Raw genomic sequence first — 20,998 nt, 5'->3', positions numbered from 1 at the left:
TCCCGAAAAATGTGCTGTTAGGTCAATTGGACATTCTGAATTCTCCATCTGTGTACCCGAACAGGCTCCGGAATGTGGCGACTAGGGGCTTTTCACAGTAACTTCATTGCAGTGTAAATGTGTAAGCCTACTTGTAACAATAATAAGATTATTAGATATAATCAATGGGAGAGGGTCTGTTATCAACAGCCACTGTTCCACCTAATGTCACTGATTGATTTCACCGACATTACCAAGAACGATGGTCTTCAAAAGTACCGGGAATTCTTATTCTTTCATAGGCTAGGCGACAGCCCAATCCCCTACTTTCTAAAACTTTCAAATAGTGTTTACCATTGGGAATTTAATGATTCAACCTGACAACATATGATCTTTCCACTTCAATACAAAATGCAGAATGCAATTGATCTTTCATTTTTTATTCTGTAAATTAATGAGACCGCACATATTGTAATTATTTGTATATTGAAATTTTCATGAATGTGCAATCCTTTTATATGTAAATTTTTAATTTTTATCTTAATGATTAACTATAGCTGTGTTATGAATTATGATTCCTGTTTCATGAGTATCATCATCACAATTTAACATTTGTTACCATGGTGATTTAAAAAAAAAATCAATGATCTATCTACCACCAGGTTTCAAAGTACGAAGTTCAAGGGCAGGAAAAGTCCAGCTGGACAGTTTGACGCACACTCGTGACATCACCACCACCATCCCACTGCCATGTTATTTCCTGTAAGAAGTCTGACAACACCAGGTTAAAGTCCAACAGGTTTGTTTCAAACACGAGCTTTCGGAGCACGGCTCCTTCTTCAGGTGAAGCCGTGCTCCGAAAGCTCGTGTTTGAAACAAACCTGTTGGACTTTAACCTGGTGTTGTCAGACTTCTTACTGTGCTCACCCCAGTCCAACGCCGGCATCTCCACATCATGTTATTTCCTGGGAGGGGCAACAAAACTGGGGGGAAAAGATGTACATTACCCTCATAATTGAGGCTCAGTTAGCAGTTCCCCCTCAGCTGTCAAGGTTTCGAATCTGATGGTGTTTCATTTTAGCTGCTAGATTCTGTACCTTATATATGCCTGACTGCAGTATACACGGCTTAACCATGGCATAAACCATATCAGGGGTTTATCGATGTACCATACTCGCAACTCACCTTTTTTCATTCATTTTACAGTATGGGAGCATCGCTGGCTGGGCCAGCATTTATTGTACATCCCAAACTGCCCTCCATTTCAGAAGACATTGGAGTGTCAACCACATTGCTGTGGATCTGGATTGGATTGGATTGGTTTATTGTCACAGTTAAAAGTATTATTCTGCTTGCAGCCCAGACATGGTTTAATGGTCACCATTTGTCTTTTAATTCCAGATTCATTTATTAAATTCAAATTTCACCATCTGCCATGGTGGGATTCGAACCAGGGTTCCCAGATCCTGCCCTGGGTCTCTGGATTACTACTGGCCCCGGGATAATACCACTGTGCCACTTCGTCCTCAACATGGCAAAAGTTTTTTATTTCAATTCACAAACAATGGGCGGGAGGAAATCAGATACTTGGCACATGTAGATGGTCCAAAGAAAACATGAAAGCTCGTTTTCGTTTTTCGACCAAGATAAGTTTCATTTGTTTTGCAAACAGAAATTTTTTGCCTATCCTGGGGCCAATATAAATGGCTGTGGAGTTTGTGTGAACTAAATTGGACAATTTCCTAAAACCAATTGGTATTTTGTGAGGACTTCAAGAGTACTTGGGGCCATTCTTTCAAGACTGAGAGTCTGAATGAATGTTTTTTTTCTTGCACTGTTCTAGCACATATTAGTTTAATAATAAAATCAGAAATTGTGAGCAGTTTTTTAAGTTATTAATGCTCTAACTTTTGATCCACTTGTCCCCACTGATTCTCCTTGATATAAAACCTGCTTGGTTAGATGCATCACAGAAACAGATACATGTGTAGTAATGTTGCATCATGAAGTTACCGACAAAAGTGCAGGGATCATCACAACATGAATTCAATGTAAGTCGCTAGTGTTCCACCACAAACCCAATGTCACCAATAGCAATCTTTATGATGTCACATAAGGGTGAGTGCTAAGCAAAATCAAGCAAGCAACGCTCATATATTAGTCAGGGTTTAAATAAGGCCGGGAATTGAGAAAAACCAGAAAACCTCTCCGTTGCAGCAGTTTGTTACATTTATGTTTGGTACTTAACCTATTCACAATTGCGAACTTCAAGTGAAGATGGGCAATTTCATTAAGGTGGTGTGATTGACATTGAACTCAACCACTGGAAAGGGTGGGATGGAATATTAAAGACCACATTGCTTTGGGAGTTTAAAAAAACTGGCAGAATTCACAGGTAAAGGTAATACATAGAGCACACCTGACGAAGTCAAGGATGAGCCGGTTGTTTGAGGGCATGGGGGATAGTTGTGAGCGATGTGGGAGGGGCCCAGCCAATCACGTACCTGGTCCAGCACTAAGTTGTTGAAATTTTGGAGGTTGTTCTTCAGCACCATGTCGGCGGTCCTGTATGTGGATTTGGAGCCCAGTCCCCTGGAGACCAGATTCGGGGTGTCAGACTTGCCGGAGCTGCAGACGGGAGCAGGGCTGGGGGGGGGGGGGGGGTGCAGATGTTTTAGCCTTTACCTCGCGGATCGCTCACAGGCAGGTTACTGCTGGGGTGGATGTCAGTTGCTCCATCCTGTGCCTCGGCGTGTGGCTAGAGAATCTATTGTGAGTGAGGGGTTCCACAAGAGATTGGGTTTGTTTGTCTTACTTTTCAAGGAGCTGGTTGCCATCAGCTTTTAAGAGGGAGGAGGGAACAAAATGGGGGGTTTGGTTGAGGTTACTGGGGGCGAGGGTTCAAGGCTTTGGTTTGTTTTTTCTTTGCTATGCTATGTGTTTAAAATGTTAAAGTATTAAATCTTGAATTAAAGTATTTTTGAAAACAGAAAAACTGCGGAATTCCTCACACACTGTTATACAGTAGCAAATATTGGGTTATTGGGTAGATCCCATTGAATTATTTCAAGAAGGTGAAGGAGATTCTCCCAATATCCATCGCTTAGCCGGCACACTCAAGTTGACCCGGCTTTTATGTCAGTGCTATTTGTGGGATCTTGCTGTGGGTACGAAGATCACCATGTCTGTCGACAGGTGCAGTTACTACACTTTTGTTTCATTAGGCATCTGAGGACATTCTGAAAGCTTTATCTACTATCAAGTTACATATGTGAGAATATTTAAAATTACCAACAATATTTATTTTTGCAAAATATGTTGTAAAGACAGGCCATGCATGGCTCAACTTATCCATTTTTGGAGCTTCTGCCTCAAACTTTTAAACATGAAAAGATCTTTCTTTTGGATATGTGGCTTTATTTTTCGTCTAGAAATCTTGACTTACTGAAGACTGGTTACAAGGGGCGCATCTTCCCAAAAGGGAACAAAGTTTCCGAGAGAGCAGCTTTAGCCACGTGTTTCCCGGCACTCGCAGTGCCGAGAAACACATGGCTATTCAACACGACTCGCTTTGAATAAGGGGCCTAAATGGGGCAAAGGGATTGAATCCCAAAGCCTCAGATACCTTGGGAATCTGCACATTAGGGTAAGGCTTACTGCCTCGCTCTAATATGCAGTCTGGCCAAAAACTGACCCACCCATTGTGGGCAGGATTCCTTTCGCAATGTCTGGCAAGATTGCATTGAAACTCGCGAGGCGCTGCGAGCTGGGTAGATCCTGGGAGCGGGGTCTCCCTGCTTTCTCTGGCATGCTGTGCCACGGCGAGATGCTGCACCGGTGCAGTGTGGTTGGAGGATCCCACCCAATGGCAACTGGTCCAGGTAGTAGCTTTTTGATCATGGAGGGCATCACAAGTTGAATTGTCTGATTGTCCAAAATCCAACAGATGTATGTTCTACACAAGAGTCAATAGGACGGTTTGGAGAATCACCCCCCCCCCCCATTATCTCTGCTAATAGAACAGCGGAGCCCCTCCCCCTCTCCCCAAACTAGGGAGCCCCCTCCCCCCACATACACACAGCTATGGAGGGAAGATTGGGATCAGCCACAGCTGTTTCCACAATCTGGCAGAAGTTTTCTCCAGGACATCACGGCAGAGGCCTCGGAGTAAATCTCTGTTGTTATGGGCCAGGGTTTAGAGAACCCCAAACTATATCATGGAGTTCACCTGACCCACAACTTTAAATAGATTTTGGTTATGGGAAGCACAAGGGCCCACTTTATAGATGTGATGCAAAAGAGCTAAAGTATGTTTAAAACAAAACAATGTTTATTCTATGAATCCAGTTAATATTTTATAAACACACAGTAAACATCTTAGCAACTATCAACTCAAATACTCCCCCCCCCCAAAGAATACAGTACTCTATAAGTAACCCTAAATCTTTCCTAGCAACATCCATAAGACAAATACCCTATTTAACAAAGACAGCAGGTTTAAATTCTCTACTGAGAGCAGCTATCACTTTTAAATTAGCAAGGATCTGAAGACATTCTTTTCATACAGAGAGAGATCAAAATTGCACCTTGTTTGGCTGGATGCAGCTCCAACTCTGAAAACTAAACTAAAACACAGATAAAACACTTTTTGCTCAAAGCGAAAGTAAAAAGTCACAGACCAAAACCCAGCTCCACCCACACTCTGACATCACTGCAGCTATTTGATAAACACCCATTTCTTAAAGGTACACCCACTCCGGCTATTTGATAAACACCTATTTTTTAAAGGCACTCTCACATGACACTGTCCTGTGCCCTCAGCCCAGAGAAATTGGAAGACAAATCGCGAAGAGGAGAAAATTAAATGAAAAATGGTCAAAGAATTACAATTTTGTTACAGTTGTAAAAAACATTTTATGGTGACCAATTCACTTTCCTGGATTGAAGAACCACTGCTCAAATTTCCACAGCACCTCTGCTAACTAGCACCTGACTTCATCCATTAACTAGTGATTGAACTGCAGGGCCATGCACTACCTTGCATCTGATCGTAATACCATCCACAACTTCCACTTGAATCACCATATCATCCTTAAACTAGCAGCTGAATTAACACAGTATTGATACTCCTTAAATCACAATGTTATCCACTAACACGCATCAAATTTTCAAATCATCCACGAGCTAGAAGCTAAACTGCCACTATGCTCACTAATTAGCTGCCAAATGGACACGCCATCAACCAAACAGCACTCAAAATGACACACCATTAACTAATTAACACCCAAATGGGCAAACCATCCATTAACCTGTGCCCGACTCACGTCATTCACTAACCCGCACCTGACACCTGCCAACCACGAGCTAGACCACCTACTAACTAGCCTCTGATTCACAACACAAACCAATTACCATCAGATTCACCTCATTGAGCAACGATTCTATGTTGCACATAAATGTTTGAATTTTAAGGAGAGGAAAATATTCATAGAATCATAGAATCCCGACAGTGCAAAAGGAAGCCATTTGGCCCATCGAGTCTGCACCAGCCCTTGGAAAGAGCACCCTACTTAAGCCCATGCCTCCAACCTGTCCCCGTAACCCAGTAACCCCACCTAAACCTTTGGACACTAAGGGGCAATTTTGCATGGCCAATCCACCTAACCTGCACATCTTTAGACTGAGGGAGGACACCCACACAGAGAAAGTGCAAACTCCGCACAGAATTGAACTGGAGCAGCACTGTTAATCACTGTGCCACCATGCTGCGCCAAGTACTGAGGATGTGCTGCATTTATAAAAATTCAACAAACTTCCGTTTTTGAATAGACTGTAACTCACCTAATCGCCTTTGCAGGATGTTCCTCACCTCAATCCCTTCTCCCATAGAAAGGCAACTTGTGCTGATTGATCCAAATTACTGTTCCAAGCAGCACACCAAGTCAGACAAGTTACGGATCATCCATCTGACCTACCAAGGGATGGGATCAACAGTACTGACTTGTTCAATGAAAGAATGAAGAGGAAAGCATGCTGGGAATATGGAGGTCTCACAGCAGCGGTGAACATAAAAATGCCAATATCCTTGGTTCCTAGTATATTGCTGGCAGAGCACACAACCCCAGCACCCAGGCTACCCATCGTCCTGGATATTAGCCTAGCCAGCAATGTCCACCCCTCCCCTAAACAGGATGGATTTGTGCATAAAAGGGGAACCCCAACACTGGTCCAGTGAGGTAATCAAACACTCTTGAATCCAGTATCTTATTTCTACAGCAAGTTCTGGAGCCCTTGGCTGTACTTGGGTCATAGCTGCCATGAACTCTGTTGGACACGAAGGACCAGGTTCCCTTTGTAGCATAGAACCTCCTCCTGAGAACACTATGCACTGGCCCTGGCAGTGCTCCTCCTCTGGCATAGAACCTCCTCCTGAGAATCTGAGCGATGGCCCGCTCCATGGCTGTGATTATCCCAGAGCAGCCTACTGCCATCCCAATTTCAATTCCTCCAGTGATAATCCATCCCAGTTGTGCCTGACCTTCAACAGGAATTTCAAGTCCAAAGGATTAATACTTTGGTTAGAGACCTTGATGTCAATAAAGGCCAGGATCTGATTTGTCAAACTGTCCTTTTCTGCTGACAAACTGTTCCAAAATTTAATTGTCACCCTAGGTATAGCCCTTGTCTTGGGAGTCAAAATAATCATAAATTCAAATTCAGCTCCACAGATTTAAGCCTATAATCCAGGCTGACACTCCAGTGGAGTGCTGAGGATGTGCTGCATTTATAAAAATTAATTCATGGGATGTGACAGTGTCATTTATTGCCCGTTGCTAATTACCCTCGTGAAGGTAGAGGTGAGCTATCTTCCTGAATGTAACCAAGAGGTTTGAGAGGCTAACCCAGAGGGTAGTTAGGAGTCGGTAGGTAGTTAGGCATTGCCGCGGATCTACATTCACATACAGGCCAGACCAAGTATGACACATTTCCTTCCCTCGAGAACCAGATGGATTGTTAACAACAAATTAGTAGCTTCCCGATCACCATTTCTGACATTAGCTTTTTTATCCTGTTTTTTAAACTCAATTGAACTTAAGATTCTCCAGCTGCAATGGTGAGGTTTGAACTCACTTCTTTGGATCATTAATTGAGCTCACTGGTCTAATGACATATCCACTATACTTCCTCATTGTATAGCCAGAGTAGCCGCCTTTAGGGTCAAGAATTAAACCAAGGCCCCATCTGCCTCTTTGTTTGGATACCAAAGATCTCAAGGTATTATTTCTTTTTTTTAAAATAATTTTTATTGAAATTTTTACAAAATATAAACATCTCAACTCTATTAACAAAACAACCGCGGTAACACCCCAAGAACAATACCCACACAACTTCAAAAGCAACTACAAACAAAAGAAAAAAAACCAAAAGAACACCCAAACAACAAAAGGGAAAGAGATAACACCCGCCACATCCCACAAACCCATGTACACAGTTCTCCCTCCCACCGATCCAAACCCCCCCTCCGGGTTACTGCTGCTGCCGGCCTATTTCCCTACCGTTCCGCCAGGAAAGGCTGCCACCGCCTAAAGAACCCTTGTACTGATCCCCTCAGGGCAAATTTCACCTTCTCCAATTTAATGAACCCCGCCATATCATTGATCCAGGCCTCCACGCTTGGGGGCCTCGCATCCTTCCATTGGAGCAAGATCCTCCGCTGGGCTACTAGGGACGCAAAGGCCAGAACACCGGCCTCTTTCGCCTCCTGCACTCCCGGCTCCACTGCAACCCCAAAAATTGCGACACCGTCCTTGCTACCCCCTTCCAAAACTCCCCCAGCGCTGGGCACGCCCAAAACATATGGGCGTGGTTCGCTGGGCTCCCTGAGCACCTAGCACACCTGTCCTCGCCCCCGAAAAACCTACTCATCCTCGTCCCAGTCATGTGGGCCCTATGCAGCACCTTGAACTGTATGAGGCTAAGCCTCGCACAGGAAGAGGAGGAATTCACTCTCTCCAGGGCATCCGCCCACGTCTCCTCCTCAATCTCCTCACCCAGCTCCTCTTCCCATTTACCCTTCAGTTCCTCTACCTCCTGCATCACCCGGTATATGTCCGAAATCCTCCCTCCTCCAACCCACACCCCCGAGAGCAACCGATCCCGCACCCCTCGTGGGGGCAGCAAGGGGAACCCCTCCACCTGCTGCCTGGCAAACGCCCTCACCTGCATGTACCTAAACATGTTCCCCGGGGGGAGCCCAAACTTCCCCTCTAACTCCCCCAAGCTCGCGAACCTCCCCTCCACAAACAGGTCCCTCAACCTCCTAACCCCTGCCCTGTGCCAGCCATCAATGCTCCCTGGGACAAACTGATGGTTCCCCCGTATCGGGGCCTCCATCGAGCCCCCCACTTCTCCCCTATGCTGTCTCCATTGCCCCCAAATTTTGAGGGTAGCCGCCACCACCGGGCTCGTGGTATACCTCGTTGGAGGGAGCGGCAACGGCGCCGTTACCAGCGCCTCCAGGCTCGTGCCCACACATGGCGCCGCCTCCATCCTCTTCCATGCTGCCCCTTCCTCGTCCATTACCCACTTACGCACCATCGCTGCATTGGCAGCCCAATAGTACCCGCAGAGGTTGGGCAACGCCAGCCCCCCCCCATCCCTGCCCCGTTCTAGGAACACCCTTCTCACCCTCAGAGTCCCATGCGCCCACACAAATCCCGTGATACTCCTGTTGACCCTCCTAAAAAAGGCCTTCGGGATAAGGATGGGGAGGCACTGGAACAGGAACAAAAACCTCGGGAGCACCGTCATCTTAACGGACTGCACCCTCCCCGCCAGTGACAGCGGAAACATATCCCACCTCTTAAACTCCTCCTCCATCTGCTCCACCAACCTTGTGAGGTTGAGCTTGTGCAGGGCCCCCCAGCTCCCAGCCACCTGGACCCCTAGGTACCTGAAGCTCTTCCCTGCCTGCTTCAGTGGGAGCCTACCAATCCCCTCCTCTTGATCCCCCGGATGCACCACAGACAACTCACTCTTGCCCAGGTTCAACTTATACCCAGAGAAACCCCCGAATTCACTAAGAATCCTCATCACCTCCGGCATCCCCCCCACCGGGTCCGCCACATACAGCAACAGGTCGTCCGCATACAGCGACACTCGATGCTCCTCCCCACCCCGCACCAGGCCCCTCCAGTTCCCTGACTCCCTCAATGCCATGCCCAGGGGCTCAATCGCCAACGTGAAGAGCAAGGGGGACAGGGGGCACCCCTGTCTCGTCCCCCGGTACAGCCGAAAGTACTCCGACCTCCTCCTATTTGTGGCTACACTCACCATCGGGGCCTCGTAGAGCAGCCTCACCCAGCGGATAAACCCCTCCCCAAACCCAAACCTCTCCAACACCTCCCACAAATACTCCCACTCAATCCTATCAAAGGCTTTCTCCGCATCCAATGCCACCACTATCTCCGCCTCCCCTTCCATGGCCGGCATCATAATGACATTGAGGAGCCTTCGCACGTTCGTATTCAACTGCCTTCCCTTCACAAACCCCGTTTGGTCCTCATGAATGACCCCGGGCACGCAATCCTCTATTCTAGTGGCCAGGATCTTTGCCAGCAGCTTAGCATCAGCATTTAGCAGCAAAATCGGTCTATATGACCCACACTGCAGAGGGTCCTTGTCCCGCTTCAGGATCAAGGAAATCAGCGCCCGTGACATAGTTGGGGGCAAAGCCCCCCCCTCCCTTGCCTCGTTAAAGGTCCGGACCAACAAGGGGCCCAACAGGTCCAAATGCCTTTTATAAAATTCCGCCGGAAACCCATCCGGCCCCGGCGCCTTCCCCGACTGCATGCTCCCTATCCCTTTGACCACCTCCTCCAGCTCGATCGGCGCCCCCAGTCCCTCCACCTGCTCCTCCTCCACCCTCGGGAATCGCAGCTTGTCCAAGAAGCGCCCCATTCCACCCCCCTCCACCGGGGGTTCCGACCGGTACAGTTCCCCATAGAAGTCTCTGAAGACCCCATTAACATCTACTCCCCTCCGCACCACCTTCCCAGCCTTATCCGTCACTCCCCCAATCTCCCTGGCCGCGTCCCGCTTTCGGAGCTGGTGTGCCAGCATCCTGCTCGCCTTCTCCCCATATTCATACACCGCCCCCTGTGCTTTCCTCCACTGAGCTTCCACCTTTCTGGTAGTCAATAGGTCGAATCTGGCCTGAAGGCTACGCCTCTCCCCCAGCAATCCCTCCTCTGGAGCCTCCGCATATCTCCTATCCACCCCCACCATCTCCCCTATCAGTCTCTTCCTCTCCCTCTGCTCCCCCCTCTCCCTATGGGTTCGGATGGAGATCAATTCCCCCCTCATCACCGCCTTCAATGCCTCCCAGACCGTCCCCACTCGGACCTCCCCGTTGTCATTGGCCTCAAGGTACCTCTCGATACACCCCCGAACCCTCTCGGCCACCTCCTCATCTGCCAGCAGCCCCACCTCCAAGAGCCAAAGCGGACGTTGGTCCCTCTCTTCCCCCAGCCCGAGGTCCACCCAGTGCGGGGCATGATCTGAAATGGCAATGGCGGAGTATTCCACATCCTCCACCCTCGAAACCAACCCCCTGCTCAGGACAAAAAAATTAATCCTCGAGTAGGCCTTATGTACGTGGGAGAAAAATGAGTATTCCCTGGCCCTTGGCCTCGCAAACCTCCAGGGATCCACCCCCCTCCCATCTGGTCCATAAATCCCCTCAACACCTTAGCCGCCGCCGGCCTCCTACCCGTCCGGGACTTGGATCGATCCAATGGGGGATCCAGTACCGTGTTGAAGTCCCCCCCCCATGATCAGGCCCCCCACCTCCAGGTCTGGAATGCGGCCCAACATACGTCGCATAAACCCCGCATCGTCCCAATTTGGGGTGTAAACATTCACCAACACCACCCGCTCCCCCTGCAGCTTACCACTCACCATCACATATCTCCCACCACCGTCAGCCACCACATTTAACGCCTCAAACGACATCTTCTTCCCCACCAGGATCGCCACCCCCCCTACTCTTCTCATCCAGCCCTGAGTGAAATACTTGGCCCACCCATCCCTTCCTCAGCCGAACCAGGTCCACCACTCTCAGGTGTGTCTCCTGGAGCATGGCCACATCCGCCTTCAGCCCCTTCAGGTGCGCAAATACCCAGGCCCGTTTGACCGGCCCATTCAGCCCCCTCACATTCCAGGGTATCAGCCGGATCAGAGGGCGCCCTGCCCCGCTCCCCTGCCGATTAGCCGTACCCCATCGCTTGCCCACCACCGGCCAGTGTCCCACGCTCTGCCAGTTTCCCACTGCGGCAACCCCCCCCCCCCAGCCCCCCCTGCATCCCCCCGCTCCTTCCTGCCCGTTTCAGCAGCAACCCGGTACCCCCCCCCCCCCCAAGGCTAGGACCCCTCCTAGCCACGCCCCTCCCTCCATAGCACTCCCGTGAGCCAGCTAACTTCTGCTGACCCCGGCGACTCCCGCCCTACCTCCGACTCCTCCCCACGTGGGACTACCCCTCCTCCATCGTGCCCGTCATCGGGTCCTCCCCCCCCCCCCCCCCCCCCCCCCCCCCCGCTCTTGCGCGGGAAAAGAAAACTGCCCTTCCCAGCCCTGACCCCGCCCCCACCATCTCCCAGCGCGGGAAACCCGCAGAAAGCCCGCGCTTTCGCCCTGCCCGGCCCCGCCTCCTCCAGGGCTACTCCCATTGTCAGTCCCCCCCCCACCAGCTCCCCGAACTCCCCGTTTACCCCTCTGCCCGAACCCGTCCACCCGACCCCTGCATAAAAACCCATATAGAAAAGACAAATCGACATCACCCCACCCACCCTAAGGCCAACCCACATCTTACATTAAACCAAGCAAATACAAATACAGTATTATACAGCATCCCCCATCTTAGACCCTCAGTTTGAGTCCAATTTCTCGGCCTGCACAAAGGCCCACGCCTCCTCCGGGGACTCAAAATAATGGTGCCGATCTTTATAGGTGACCCACAGACGCGCCGGCTGCAACATGCCGAACTTCACACTCCGTCTATGGAGCACCGCCTTCGTCCGGTTAAACCCGGCCCTCCGCCTCGCCACCTCCGCACTCTAGTCCTGGAAGATCCGCACCTCCGTGTTCTCCCACTTGCTGCTCCGCTCCTTCTTGGCCCACCGGAGCACACACTCACGATCCACGAACCGATGAAACCGCACCAACACCGCCCGCGGCGGCTCGTTCGGCTTGGGCCTCCTAGCCAGAATTCTGTGGGCCCCCTCTAACTCAGGGGCCCCTGGAAGGACCCAGCCCCCATCAGCGAGTTTAACATAGCCGCCACATAGGCCGCTAGGTCCGACCCCTCCAGCCCCTCCGTGAGGCCCAGGATCCACAAATTCTTCCTCCTCAACCGGTTGTCCAGCTCCTCGAACCGCTCCTGCCATCTTTTATGGAGCGCCTCGTGCATCTCCACCTTCCCCGCCACGACCTCATCCTCCCTTTCAGAGGCCTGCTGCTGCAGCTCCCGGATCGCAGCCCCCTGGGCTGTCTGGGTCTCCATCAGCTCCCTGTTGGTTACCTTCAGCGACTCCAGTAGCTCCAACTTAAGCTCCTGGAAGCAGCGCAGCAGAGACGCATGCTGCTCCTGAGCCCACTGCCTCAGCTCCTCAAGGCCTCCGCCGGCCGCCATTTTGTCTTCCTTCCCCCGCTTTTTCAGGAGTGCTTTCTCCGGTTTTCTCCTTACCCCACTCCTGGTCCAGACCATAGGACCGTTGGGGTCGACTCCTGTCCTCTTCCCACGTCGGAATTTGCTGACACAGCTCCTTTGGGGGCCCTGAAAAGAGCCCCAAAGTCCGTTTTCAGCGGGAGCTGCCGAATGTGCGACTTAGCTCCTCATTGCCGCCACCGGAAGTCCTCAAGGTATTATTTCAAAGGACTGCAAGCGTCCAAGCCAAGATCTATCTCTCAAACAACAGGCGTTGCGCCCAAAAGGGAGCGCGACACGGCCGGCAGATGCCAGGTGAGGGCTCCCCCAGGCTTCCCAACAGTCAGGTCGCCTCACAAGATCTACCCAGGTCTCACGAGACGTCACAATCAGGACCCCACCACAATGCACGGGACCAAGCCTCACACTCCTCTAAGTTGGTTTTAAAAACACTTAGGTGGGCTGACCAGGACTCTCCCGGCATCTACCCACCTCCCCAGGGAGTCCCCAGTTGGCGCCATTTAGTACTGGGTCCACACAAATGTGAAATGAGGCAACAGCGGGGGAGGGGGGGGGGGTCTCCCAGGCCATCAGAAGCCCATGGGCAATCAGGTACAGGGCAGGGTGGCCCCTGGCCCCCTTCTTGAACACAGGCATTATCAGCCTGGCAACTCGGCACTCCCACTCCAGCACTGCCAAGGTGTCCAACTGGCACTGCAAAGCAGGCAGGAGCACTGCCAGGGCCGGTGCCAGGGTGGCACGGCAAAAGGCCATGGCCTGAGGAGGGCTCTGCCCATGAATGGAGGGTGGAGGGGGGTATTGAAGCATAGCAGGGAGGGCGGTGCAGGGCAGATATGAAAGGGCCTCCAGAAGGTTGGAGGGAGTGAAGGGTGGGGAAGCCCGAAATGGGGTGTGGGAAGGCCTGAAAAGGGGCACCCTCAGCAACCCCATAGGCAGCGTATCATCACTTGGGAGGGTGGCGGGAGGAGTAATGCCCATGTGTGTGTTGAGTGGGGGGGGGGGGGAGGGATGACATTGCCCATGCATGGGGGAGGGCTGAGGAACCACAAGCCCACTTAAAAAAAGATCGGGGCACCCTTTCAAAACAGTGGCCCAATCTCCGAGGAGCCGGTCTGACCAGCGACTTCAGCTCCCCAGTCATGAAAATAATTCTAAGTGTGAGCTTGACTGGTGAAAAACTCCCCAGGGCCCAAAAAAGGGGACCAAGTGTGATTAGATAGCAGAGAGGAACTCACCGACGGGGCCAGGGAGAAACTCCCAGCAAAAAGCTGTCGCAAATGACACAAAACCTTTCCTTTTGATCATGCCCCAACATCATTAAAACATGCCTATTTATGAGGTAAATTTGCTCCCTCGCGCTGCCGGTAGCTCAGAAAGCCATTTCACTTACATAGCATTCAGATCACCCAGGACATTGCTCAAAGTGGAAAAAAAATTAAAACAATTCAGGTGCATTTTACTCATTGCTTTTGTGCGTTCTTGTTAAGCTTCCCCATTTCCTTTGCTTTTCTTGACATTTTGGGTATTTTTGTTTACGCTCCCTTGGTTTTATTTGAGGTCACCTTTACTCCTTCCATTTATTTCAATCCTGTACTATTGTCCATTCTGTGCAGAATGGTTCCATTTTCAACGAGGAGCCTTTGGTCCTCTGTCGAGTTGGGGGTGGGCAGGCAGTCCCGGGGTAAAGGGAAGACTAAATTCTTTGACAATCTCAGAATCTATAACCTTTACATCATGTCTGTTATACTAGGTACGGTACCTGTCATGGTCAAGGCTTAATGGGTATGGTAGCCTGCTGGTTAATGTACTAGACTGGAAACGGAGAGGCCATGAGTTCAAATCCCACCATGGCAAGTTGTTAAGCCCAATGACCTACAGACCGGCACCGGATAAAATTATCACGACAGCTATTGGATTGTTGTACAAACCCAGTTGCTACACTAACTTTCTTCAGGAAACCTGCCACCCTTACCTGGCCTACATGTGTCTTCCGTCTCTGATTATGCAGTTGGTTCTTAATGCCCTCAGGGCAACTAGGAATGAACACTGACTTGTCAGTGTTTCCCATATGAAATCACATAACAGTATAGGGTAGGTGTCTTAACATTCGCCTCGCTGATTGACCAAAGGCAGATTCTGTTCGGCTGGAGGTCGGCTTCTCCACCCTGTGCCTCGGTGTGGCGAGGGAGACTTGCTGAAGTTCTTAACGCTCGAGAAAGTGAAGTTGGAGATGAGGGGAAGGATGGAAGGGTTTCACAACTCATGGGTTTATCATGCATTTTCAAGAATTGGATGACGTCGAACGTTGGGGGAGGGGTGTTGGAATGTACAAGTTATTTGTGAGCAAGTATGGGTTGATGGTGGATTCCTGATTCTTTTTTATTGGTGTTCTGTATTCAAAATGTTGGGAACTGTTTGATGGTGGGTGGGATAAAGGGATTGTTGGCCAAGGGATTGCCATTGTATTTGTTATTGTTGATTATTTATTGATGTAAATTTGATGAAACAGTAAAGGGGAGAGGCCATTTTTTTCTGAATGCTCAAAGAAGTATCCAATTTATTCCATTCTCTTGTTTTTTTCTCCAGAGTCCCGATATCTTTGTTTACCCTTCATCCCAATAAGATTTTGTTTGTTTTTTTTTAAAAAGGGCAATGTAGCTATTCAAAGTTGTAAAAATGTTCAGCATTGTTGGATGGTAACTTTTCTATGAACGGGAGATTTTCCTGAGGAGGTGGGGTGTTTTTTTTCAAATTTGTGGTTTTCATTGGCTGCTTTTTAACAAAACTGAAAATTGGACTGATCGGCACCCTTCAGATAAATCAGCCAATGGGCAGGCAGTAAATCTATCTGCACATATGGAGAGGGAGCAATCACTGGATGAGCAACAGTTTTAATTAGTAAGTACTTATAGGCGACATGTTACACACTTTAAACCCCAACTGCTTACACGAGTACTGTACTCCTCAAATAAAAGAGGAGATGAATAGATGTCATGGGGATATCAAAGGGATTTGATGGACACGGAGCAGGACCTAGAGCAATGTGTGAATGGGGCGACCCAAGATGTTGTCAAAAGATGGTGACCTGAAATTTATTACTGATAATAAACTCATAAGAAATGAAATTGCTCCCCAATTTAATTAGATTGGATTAGATTTAATTAGATTAGATACGTAACAAATAACCACGGGTTGCTCGGAGAGTGGAAGTAGAACTGCGCGCAATTGGTGAAGGAGGTAACCATTCGGACACCACACCAACACCAAATTGTCCAGGTATGTTTTAAAAGAAATATTTCACTATTAAAATTGATGCACAGCACATTCTAAAAATGTCCAGTTTTCTTGCAATTCTGGTTTGTCGCGAGTTGGATTTGAGACAGGTACTGTAGTGACACTCAGGAACTCTCATCCCGATGTGTCAGCTTCATACTTGAGCTGTCAACATAGAATCTGTACGTTGCAGAAGGAGGCCAGTTGGCCCATTGTCTGCATCAGCCCTTCGAATGCACTCCACCCATTTCCACTCCCCTGTCCACCCCACCCTATCCCCTGAACCCATAACCTAACCTGCACATCCCTGGACACTAAGGGCAACTTAGCATGGCCAATCCATCGAACTTGCACGTCTTTGGAAGGAAACCTGAGCACCCGGCGGAAGCTCACGCAGACACGGGTGCTCCACACAAAGTGACCCAAGGCCGGGTCCCTGGTGCTGTGAACAGCAATACTAACCACTGTGCCATCATGGCGTGCTTCCAATATCCAACACAAGAAAATGATCCAGAACTTGCTATTAAAGTAACAGTGAGACTAATGGCCTTCTCCACTAGTCATGGGAAAATGTTGCAGCCAATTCAGGCAAGGAGCTGATGTGCAATAAAATGTCATTACCCAGAGGTTTGTGTCCGAGTTGCACAACTCTCCTGTTAGATTCCTGAAAAGAGTACCTTGCTGTCTCTGCCCCTCCACAGACAGGAAATGAATGTCACCAAGTTTATGTATGTGTACACAGTAGCACAGTGGTTAGCACTGTTGCTTCACAGTGCCAGGTTCGATTCCCGGCTTAGGTCACTGTCTGTGCGAAGTCTGCATGTTCTCCCTAGCGTCTGCGTGGGTTTCCTCCAGGTGCTCCGGTTCCCTCCCACAAGTCCCGAAAGACGTGCTTGTCAGGTGAATTGGACATTCTGAATTCTCCTTCTGTGTACCCGAGCAGGCGCCGGAGTGTGGCGACTAGGGGCTTTTCACTGTAACTTCATTGCAATGTTAATGTAAGTCTACTTGTGACAATACAAAGATTATTATTAAAAGCCTTGCTGGCATTAAATTCCTTTAGGTTTTGAATATTTTTGAGGGGTTTTAAAAATGTCAGATTGTAAATCTGAAATGATTTTTCTTATTTTCCCTTTCTGGTATCTTTCTCTCTCAATCTAATCGTTCCTTCCTGTTTGCTTCTCTTCTGCTCCCTGGTTCGATATTGAATTTGCTCCCCTTTTCTTCACTCCCCTCCTTGTGTTTATTTCTCAATCCTCAATCTGATTTTGTTTTGAGGGAGTTAGCCTGTTGACTCTTCCTCTCACTCGGCCATTATTATCAATTTACTCTTTCAGAAACATTGCGGGAAAACATTTTAATCTTAAGGGCACTGGGGAAAATCAGGCTGCCAATGCCCTGAAAGGGCAAATTTCACCCCAGATTGACATCAGAGTTTCTCTCTGACTATCACTGGATTTTAAGAATGTCTTTCTGTGCCCCTTTTCTTGCAGGATTTTAAATGCAACAAATCCTTGGATCAACATTACTACTGGGAAGTAATTTAAAAGAGGGATTAATTCTATTGTTAACACAGCCGACAAGGATGGTGCATGTGGAGACGATTCATGATTTCAAATGTAAATTGGATGGACACTTGAGGGAAACAAACTATGAAGATAGGATGGGGGAATGGGATTGAGTGTGTTGCTCTACAGACAGCCAGCACAGACTCGATGGGCCAAATGGCCTCCTTCTCTGCCATAATGATGATTCTTGTTTTGACCTCCATGGGGGTACGTTATCGACTGATATTCATTTGAAATGGGGGACGGATCGTGAACTGGTTGCTCAAACTAATGTTCCTAAAATCAGGAATCTGAGACGGCTTTTACATCTTCTCTTTCTATCACACAGTTAAAGCTCCTTTAATTCACTGCAGTCTGTCGTAAGCACACATTGCAATCCAATAGATTCTAGTAACAATAAATGGCATAGAATTACTTTGCTGATTTCGTTCCCAGGGAACTTTTGCTCGTTACGCTCGCTTCACTTTCTCTCGCGCTCACAAAGACATCGTCATCCTCATCACTCCGGGTGTCGGACTGAGCTGTACTTAAAGACGTCCTCTTCTCGCTATCCTGAGACATTCCACTGCTTTCATCGCTTTTAACATGGCCATCTTGCTCCTTTTCCGTCTCACTGGACTGGTCTAAGTTTGCACTCGATTGCTTCATTGCCCCATGCTCAATCAGGGCCGGCCCTTTCTCACTCTCTTTTGCCTTCTGCTTGTCGGGGTCCCTCTCTGCCGCAGCTCCTGTGTGCCTCTCTGACATTCGGTCAGCAGCCTCGGGGCTTCTCTCCTCCAGCACGACAAGTCCAATGTCTTTGTGCGCCACTAATGGACTCTGTGGCATTTCCCTGTCGCCAGCAGCAAGCTCCTGCTGCACCCTCTCGTCTGATGCGGCTCGTGAGAGTTCGTTCTCTCCGGAAGCAGCCACCTCTTTACCCCAGTGAAGCAGCTCAGCTTGCTGGCCCTGGCCGATTGCGAACGCAGGAGCCGTCATTACTTGCGGGGAGCTGACAAGTGCAGTCGCAAACTCCCGCACACCGGTTTGCTTCTCAGGGTGGTTGGGCGAGAGGTCTTCGCTGAGATCACTTGAACGGTCCTCGTCTGTGTCAGTCACTGTGCATCCGCCGTCGGAATCTGGCACCATGCATCCCACGCTGATGGAAGGGCCAGAGCATCCTGGTTGGGATTCAGGCCTGGCCTTTTTCTGCTCGTACCCAATGTCCTGTGGCCTGTTGATCTGGCCCGGCTCCCACACGACAACTTCCCGAGGCAGCAGGTCCCAATTTCTCCGCTGGGCCTCGTCAGCCTCCTGTCTGAGTGCCTGCTCTGTAAGTGATATGGTGTTCATGCACCGTTCTTCTGCGGGAGACTGGAAGCAACCTGCAGAGGACATAGAAATAAAGGAAAAGAAGGTTAATTTGTACTCAGTGCCTGCAAACAGCATTTACGTCACATCAAGTCCACAGCACAGAAACTGGCTCGTCAGCCCTGTATTGGCCCAAACTGGTGCTTAATCCCGACAAGAGGCTCCTGTCACTTGTGCTTCATCTCACTGATCAACAAACCCTTCTATTCCTTTCTCGCTCGAGCTTAACAAGCTTCCCCTGAAATATACCCATACCAATCTCCTCAACTACTCTTTGTGGTAGCAACTTCCACATTCTAACCACTCTCTGCAACAAGGTGTTTCGTCCGAATTCTTTACTATCGTATACCTATAACCTCTAATTTTGGAATTCCCCACAAGCGAAAACGTCTTTTTTGATGCCTCTCCTATTAAACCTGGTCATCACCATCACTGCCTTTGAATTTCTAGAGAATAAACCCCAACTTCTAGAACATTTCTTGCATCCTCTCAGTTCGTGTACCTTTCTTGTTGCTAAGCAATGAACAGTGCAGCTCAGTAATACACAACTCTGTAACCAATGAGAGTGAATAATATTGTTCAGGAAAAGGTACATAAGCTGAGAAAGTTTCTTTCTCAAAGAAGCAAAAGTCACAGATGAAAAACTGTTTTCACACAGTGAGTGGTTCGGGACTTGGTGGATAGATTCCAGAGAGGCGCTGACGATGGAATTGGATGGTTATTCTGAAAGTAAATAATCGGCAGGATTTACGGGGAGAAGACAGGAGAGTGGAACTTGGTGTAATGCTTCTTCGCAGAGCCGGCGCAGACTTGATGGGCCGAATAGTCTCCTTCTGCGCTGCAACAATTATGAGATTCTGTGAACTGAAATCAATGGGTGCTATACCAACACTGGGAAGTCAATCAGAATGGATTGTATATCCAATTGGAATCAAAATACGCTAAAAAAAAATAATAATTTCTTCCTCGGTGTTTCGATGAGCTGTGTGGCAGAGGTGCCACACCCGACCCTGATACAGTGGCTCCATGGTTGAAGCAGGACCACCAAGGGGGCAGGAAATGAAGGGGAAGGGGTCATGCGCATACAACAAGAAAGCGACAGAAGGAGAGGGTGTGGGGCTCCAGCACTGGGAAGAGGTCAAGGAGATAGATAGGGGTAAGATCGTGAAGCGATTTAAAGACATGGACGAGAATTTTAAATCGGAGCTGTTGCAAGGACGGTGGTGGTCAATGGCAAGATTTGTAACTAGGTGGGAAAAACTTGATGCTGGATGGGATTCAGGCAGTGGAGATTGTTTGACATACTAAAAGTTTGCAGAGGCTGGAGGTTGGCACCCCTGCCTCGTTCCACAATGCAGCCCGATGTTCCCCGAACTCACCCGGTTCATCCGCACACTCGCAACCAGCGCCTTATACAGCAACCCGTCTCAATCTACAAATCTCTGCCCGAACCCGAACCACCCACAACCTCCAACAGATACGCCCATTCCACCCAATCAAACACCTTCACCACGGCCATCGCCACTATTACCTCCACCTCCTGCCCCTCCAAAGGCATCATGATTACATTGAGTAGCCTCCTCACATTCGCCAACAACTGCCTCCCCTTCACAAAACCCATTTTATCTTTGTCTATCACGCCCAGGACACAGTCCACAATTCGCGACGCCAACACCTTCGCCAACAACTTGCCGTCCAGGTTCAAAAATTATATCGGGGGTCAACACCCGCACTGCTCTGGATCATTATCCTTTTTTAAAATCAAGGAGATGGTAGCCTGTGACAATGTAGGGGGGAGATCCCCCCCTCTCCCTTCCCTCATTATACGCCCTCACCAACAGTGTCCCCTGGTCTGTCCCAAACATTTTATAGAACTCTACAGGGAACCTGTCCGGCCCCGGGGCCTTCACTGCCTGCATCCCCATACTCTCCATCACCTCCCTCAGTCCAATTTGGGCCCCAGGTCCCTGAACAGCCCCATAACTTTGGGAAACACTACCCCATCCAGAAACTGTTGCAACCCCTCCTCCCCTGCTGGGGGCTCCAACTCGTAAAGTCTCGAACATGCCAGTCACCCCCTCTAGGTACCTTACCACATTGCCC

The 20,998-nt window shown here is 49.2% G+C and overlaps 1 protein-coding gene across 2 annotated transcripts in view; it reads right to left on the bottom strand.

The window, feature by feature from the left end:
- Positions 1–20,998, bottom strand: part of psd3l (pleckstrin and Sec7 domain containing 3, like) — a 505,495-nt gene that overhangs the window by 230,343 nt on the left and 254,154 nt on the right. For both annotated transcript variants that reach the window (XM_038792652.1, XM_038792653.1), the window contains one exon: positions 17,961–18,909. In XM_038792652.1, the coding sequence (XP_038648580.1) occupies positions 17,961–18,909 (949 nt within the window). The remainder of the gene's footprint in view (positions 1–17,960; positions 18,910–20,998) is intronic.

The sequence above is a fragment of the Scyliorhinus canicula genome, chromosome 3, assembly GCF_902713615.1.
Source record: "Scyliorhinus canicula chromosome 3, sScyCan1.1, whole genome shotgun sequence".
Taxonomy (NCBI): Eukaryota; Metazoa; Chordata; class Chondrichthyes; order Carcharhiniformes; family Scyliorhinidae; genus Scyliorhinus; species Scyliorhinus canicula.
This window is presented reverse-complemented; position numbering and strand designations above follow the sequence as displayed.